This window comes from Pituophis catenifer, unplaced genomic scaffold (genome assembly GCF_029215685.1).
Source record: "Pituophis catenifer annectens isolate HBS135680 unplaced genomic scaffold, rPitCat1.0.hap2 SCAF_2, whole genome shotgun sequence".
NCBI lineage: Eukaryota > Metazoa > Chordata > Lepidosauria > Squamata > Colubridae > Pituophis > Pituophis catenifer.
Genome location: NW_027256882.1, coordinates 240,207,430 through 240,214,223, shown reverse-complemented (window position 1 = coordinate 240,214,223; position 6,794 = coordinate 240,207,430). Strand labels below are relative to the sequence as shown.

The window sequence follows — 6,794 nt, the reverse complement described above, 5'->3', positions numbered from 1 at the left end:
CATGTGACCATGGGGATGCTGCAACAGTCATAAGTGAAAAATGGTTGTCAGTCACTTTTTTCAGTGCCATTGTAACTTTAAATAGTCATTAAGCAAACTGTTGTTCAATTGAGGACTACCTTGTATTGAAAACTGCATTGGATAGTTTCCCCAAACTGCAACCATCACTGGAACAATGAATAAAATAAAAATGTAGAGATATAGTGGTTATTTTGCATCAACTTCCATAGCTCTGGTCAGTGAATCTATATTGACTTCCAACTTGTGGGGGAAGAGATGAACTGGGCAGGTGGGACATTTTGATCATGTTATAGAGGAATTATAGAGGAGCTTTGGGTTAAAGGAGGTTATTCTGAACAAGAAAGAAAAAAATGTAGGTTTAGTCAAAGTGTGAGTTCGTTTTACAACTGATTCAATAGCTCTAGTCTAAAGGTTTAACTATTGTACAGCAAAAGGAAAATTAGAAACTAAATATTTATCTGTGACTTTTTAGCAGTTTTCTTCTTTGTTTTCTTAAATAACGATTACTCCACTTAGCTCAGAGATTCAAATATTTTCTTGTAATGTAAAAATTATGTATTTTGTTTAAGGCTAAATTCTCATCATCAATATACTGAACACTAACTGCACAATAATTGCTTTGTATTATTATTATTATTATTATTATTATATTATTATTATTATTATTATTATTATTATTATTATTATTATTATTATTATATTTCTGAATCAATTCTTTTCTTCTTTCCCTTCTCCATTCTTTTTTTTTTTTTTTTACAAAAAATAAACACACTTTCTTAAAAAATTAATACATGGCATTTATGTACATGGCTTAATATTCATGAATTGTACATATTCAAAAATCATTGAAATAGCTTGGATAAAAACCAAAGAGATGAAGAGATTTCTTGCATTATAAAACTTTTCTTACTTTTCTTTCTCCTGCACCCCATCCAATACTTTATTTATTTATTTTATTTATTTATTAAATGTTTATACCGCCCCCTCTCCCGAAGGACTCGGGGCGGTGAATACTTGCCGTTAAGTCTGTTCCAGTGAAACCCCACAAGACCTGCAGTGCATGTTCACTGCTGGACACTAAAGAGAAGTAATGCTAAAGAAAAAAAATGGACTAGTTGGCACAGAAAGGCAGCTGGTCAGAGTTCTAAGGTCAATTGGGAACTGTGCACAGGCTAATGAACCCCTTGACATCCCCTCAAGATTCTCTCTCTAAAGTATTGACAACACAATTTAACATCTACTTGTATTTATGCCATTTGTCCTGACCTCCTATAATCTCAATTTGATTGCCACTCACTAAGTTTACAGCTCTTTCAGAGTTTCTTGTGCTTTGTGAAGTAGCTCTTCTATGTAAAGCCACTCCTTTTTGCTCATTTAATTTTAGTAATCTATATGGTCTCTTGGGGATTTACAGACGGCTGTTACGTATAAGCTAGGTTAACAAAATCACAAATGAAGAGGTGATAAGCCCGCCTGGGAAAGCAAAGGAAAATAATCAAAGCCATTAAAAAGCGAAAGTTAGAGTATTTTGGACATGTGATGTGACACCCAGAAAAATACGACATCCTTCACGTAATCCTCCAGGGAAAAATTGAAGGCAAACGAGGCCCAGGCAGAAGAACAACATCATGGCTTCAAAACCTAAGGGACTGGTTGGCAAAACTCAGCAGCACTTTTTCATACAGCTGTTGACAATAGGATTGCCAACATGATCGCCAACTTCCGATGACGGACATGGCACAAGAAGAAGAAGAAGATATGATCTCTTAAAAAATCAGATGAAACCGAACAGATGAAGACAGAGGCTGGTTTTTTGGATATTACCAACAACAGAAAGATCTTCTTTTCCCATCACCAAGCCCTGCAAAACCATCTTCTCATGTACACTTAAAGCATGAAAGTTATGCGTATGTGCCTTGGGTGTTTGGGTGTGCTTATTTTCCAAGGGTGAGGGGTGCGTGCAGCTTTTCATAGTTTGCAATGCACTCTGGTAGCTGGCACCTGTGCGTTGTGTGATGGCTGTGATCATATCCAGAAGTAGTTGTAGACTGGAATCTGCATATGGTGGGGCTCAATTCTACTAGTTAACAAAGAACAGTTGTTTAATCCATTGAAAGTCTTTGCAATTCGCTTTAATAAACATCCTCTTCATTTCCCCCTGCCCCCATAACATGTTGAGACAAATGTTGAAATTTTCTCTGCTGGAATATGATTCAGCAGTGTATTTTAATTAATAAATATTCTATGTGCTAGGAACATTTGTGGATGTAAGAAAAGTCCATTTGATAGCCTAATTCTAAAAATAACGGATCGAAATGATGCCTTTGTCTCTCATGCTTTGGGAAAGGCAGTCATGCCAAGACATGCCACCCAAGAAACGAAGAATTTAACATTCAGATTCCAAATTGGAATTGGCTACGTTTATAAGGCGGTTGTAAACATTTTTAACAAAGAGGTCTTAGTCTGGTAAGCACAAAGAAGTTAAGGCTTAAATGTTTCCATCTAAACTTATCTGTCAAGTTGCAAATCCAGCAAAGCTGTAATTTTACTCATTGTAATGCAAGGCAAGTCCAAGCTTCTTAGAACATGTCTAATGAGCCAATCCTTTATTATCTGTGCAAAAGTCCCCCTTACAAAATAAATTTAGGAATTAAATTTAGAGAACATTGTTGTGATGCAACTTAATTCCTTGCGATTTCAATCAATCATTTCTCCACAATACACTGCTTTTTTTTCCTCTCCGCTTGAGAAAATTGCTTCCTGAAATGATGTTTTTTTCTAGACATCTGTGTTTTGCAGCAGGGATACAGCAGCTCTAGTCTATAGTCATGATTGCAAGTCTTTACCATTACAGATTGCTGTGAAACTGGTCCCTTGAAGGTGGAAATTCTGAAGGCAAAAAAAATAGCTAAGAACATTTCAAATGGCTTCTGGAATTTTGGCAGATCATGTTCATCTCCCCTCTGCAGTTTGGAAGAGGCTTTGGGAGCTTTCCTCCCTACTTCTCCTCATTGCAAAGGTTACTACTGTAATGAAAATGTGAACAAGCAAAAGTTTTTAACCTTGAAATAAATAAATAAATATATGTATAATAATATCTAACTGAGCAAGAAAATATACTAATCATAGCAGTGAAAGATACACTTACACACATAAAGAGAGATCCACATATCCAAATATAGGGCTGACCTATATTTACTAATACCAAAGAAGCCTTGCCTACTCCAGGTAGTTGCCAAGAGAAAAAAGTGACTCTAAAGCACAAAAATAAAACAAAACAAAACAAAAAAGAAAGGCTACCACTATTGAGTTTTGGAATGTATAGAATAGACTTTCCCAATTTGATTCATTCCCGATGTTATAAATGCAGGATGTTAACTCTGAGAGTAGCAGTTCCAATATACAGAAGGTGTATAGCTGGGGAAGAGGAAATATACTACATAAATATCAGAGCCCCATTTATTTTGGGATTGTGCTTAATAGGTAATTACAAAGCCTTCAATTTTTTTTCTCTCTCGACATTAAGCTATAAAACTTTTCATTAGCCTTCCACTGAGATTTTTTCTTTTAGCTGTCTCTAGACCTAGTGTGGCTGTGTGACGAATGGGTTTTGTATGCATGTGCTCTCTCACACATACTCTTCATGTCGTTATACTTCTTAAAGCAGCCTCCAATTCTCCTTAATTAGTCTAGATATAGGAAGGGAGAATGCAGCATAGATGATGTCTGGACGTGTCTCAGAAATAATACAATTCACATATTTTGCAGTGTTTGCCATCATAGTTTTTAATCACAATTAGAAAAGAGTTGCATCCCTAGTGATGCAGCTATCAACATGTATTGGAAAATTCCATACAGTATCTGCTAAATTTTAGACATGTTTGGCAGCTTAGCAAATATCATATGATTGCAGCATCCATGATTTAAATTGCAACAGTCATGTTTTTTCTTCTACAAAAAGTGTCTTTCCAGCTATGATGCTACCCACATGTAGTTCGTGGCCTCTGGAAAAGATTATCACAATTAGACAATGGTCTCTTTTGAGTTCCTTTTGACTGAATGCAGGCCCAGCAAGGATTGCTGGGTAGAAGGTATGCTGACAGACTTTGGGATGAGAAGTATAACTCTTTGATTGGTCCGACGCCATTCATTGTATAATCTACAGTGATACCTAAAGGATACCTGTAGGAAAATAAAGAGAAGAATTTACGGTTAAGATGACCAGAGAAACACACTCAAAAGAAAAGTCAAGGGCCTTTTTATACAAGTTGCATTATTGTGCCTCAACCTGAATGATTCGCTTTTAACTCCAGTTCTTCTCAACTCAATATGCACTTCAAGGAAGTCTTGAAAGGATTAAAAAATCCAGTTTTTCAATCTGCTTCTGTAATACTTAATCTAATTCTCCTTTTCTATAGCAACTAATGGAGCTAAAAGATACCTGGTAGTAAGTCCATTTGGGATCACTTTGTAAATAATTGCAGTGGATTTAAAAACCTTTCTCTGAACTTAAGTTTTTAAAAAAGAGAAAATGCTGATAGTTTGGAGTATCATCCCTTTTAAAAATATATCACTTTGCTATGCAACGAAGTAAACCACCTTCTTCAGATTGGTGTTTGAATTATGGAGTAATATGTTTGGCAATGTCTTTCTTTGGAAATGTCTGAATTTTAATTCAGACAGTGCAATGTATTGGGATAATAGTGACAACACAGTTAAGAAGTAATATATCTAATAACCCATTTGTAATGAGATTTAATTGGTCAGAGTTCTTTCAAACACTTGTGATAGCATTTTTACAATGGTCACTGGATTTTCAAATTCTTCACCCTGAATGGATGTACGATAGTTGTGACAGAGGGATTGTAGGCAGATCCCAGGATGCCATTTCCTGTCAGTTGTCTGTGCCCAGGACAGGAGGATGGAAAGACTCCTGTATCAAAACTCACTTCAAGAGGAGACATCAGGAGCATAAAAAAAGTACAGCTTTGCAGATCTTTAGCCATCTGTGTCACATCTGTGTGACTCTGTTTTCATTACTCATGACCACTAGTGGCACAATATCTTTATAGGCTATCTACATTTATGGGCTTCTCCTTAAGTTACTAAGATTCTTTCCTAGAGTCCCTCTCTGTTATAGAAAGGATAGGTTCTTTTTTTAGCAATTTTTGCATTGTAAGCCAGGTTCTCAATGAATATTTAAGGGATTTTCACAGGATAACATCGTCCCATTACTTCAGCCTGTCCCACCTAGTCAGGCAGGGAAGATAAATTGTGGATTTCGTCAACCAAAGAATTCCGACTGGCGGGGTCCAGGAAGAGAGCCTTCTCTGTCATTGCCCCTGCCCTGTGGAACACTCATCCTGGAGGTGAGACAGGGCTACACTCTCCTGGCTTTCCAGAAGGGCGTGAGAACATGGTTCTGCGGACTTCCTTGGGGCACCCAGATGAGCACACAACTACCAGGCTAGTTGGTGCTCTGAAAGCCCTCCCCACACCCTTTAATCTATTTTTAATATTCTTTGCCTCTTTTAAATTTTACATACCGCTTTTTATGCTTTTGATATTTTATTGTACACTACTCAAAGTCCTTCTGTAAGGGAGATGGGCAATTCTTATATACGACGAATACTTCGAATACGACAAATAGGCTAGTTAAGCCTAGTAGGCTGTTTACAATGAGTTCTTGCCTTCAGCCGATGCCTAAGCAATGTCGACTACTGAAACTCAGAAGCTCAATGTTGCATTTTCTAAGGAAAGTCTTCTCTTAACAGTTTGCAAAGTTGTTAGTGGATAGCAAAGTTGTATAAATCCCACAACCATTTCTAAATCTCTGGGGTTTTCAAAAAAAAACAAAAACAAAACATTTTGATTAAACATTTGTGTAAATTTATAAAATTAGTTATAAAACTCAAACTCAATGTAAAAGCAGGATCTGGTCTTCATCATTTAAAAAAAAAAATCAGAAACTTGGATCCTGGATCCTTCCTGCCCAGAACAGAGATGAGATTTGTTCATTGATCATGAAAACAATGCTTAGATTCATTTAAAGGGCTAATCAGCAGTGTTTGAGAGAGACAGGGTCTTATTTAGGAATGACAGAAAATAGCTCCTTTGAAATGTATTCTCAAAATAATTGCTCCACTAAGCTCTTACATTATTGAGATACAGTAGTGTTACTCACCCAGATGGCAGGGTTTGGTTTATACTTACAGTAGCTTAATATGAAGGCCAATGTGGGAAAAAATGATAATAACTGCCCTGAGGTATATCTTATGAAAGACAATGTATCAATCAACAACATGTAATACCACACACTGTACATCACAACACTCAACACCTCTGGAGTTTTGGACTATCTGTGATGAAGTCTCAAAGCCAAATTATGCCATAAGCAAAGATTGTAAATATAGTTTAATTAGGTAAGTGGATTTGCCAAGCATTATGTATTATGAGATGTATCAGGTTCTGTTATGCAGGTTGCATATTTGATTTGAAACCCTTAACTTGTGGTAACCTAAACTGCAATAAAGCTACTAAGAAACTACAACTATTAGAATCATATTTGAAAACCAGCAGCCTGAATATCAAACTTAACTAGAACTTAAAATCTAATTCTTTTATATAATTATTTTGACGATATGAGTTTGAGCTTTTTCATCCAAGTACATGAAACTGAATAAAATTTATCTGAATTGTGCCCAACCTCCTGTCCTACAGTTATTACTAGTGGATTGAAAATGGACAAGAATAAAATGACTTCATGAAATAAA

General features: G+C 36.1%; 1 protein-coding gene across 2 annotated transcripts in view; it reads right to left on the bottom strand.

The window, feature by feature from the left end:
• Positions 1 to 3,800: 3,800 nt before the first annotated feature.
• Positions 3,801 to 6,794, bottom strand: part of MARCHF3 (membrane associated ring-CH-type finger 3) — a 134,055-nt gene continuing 131,061 nt past the window's right edge. For both annotated transcript variants that reach the window (XM_070935687.1, XM_070935688.1), the window contains one exon: positions 3,801 to 4,203. In XM_070935687.1, coding sequence (XP_070791788.1) covers positions 4,045 to 4,203 — 159 coding nt within the window. In that variant the 3' untranslated portion in view covers positions 3,801 to 4,044. The remainder of the gene's footprint in view (positions 4,204 to 6,794) is intronic.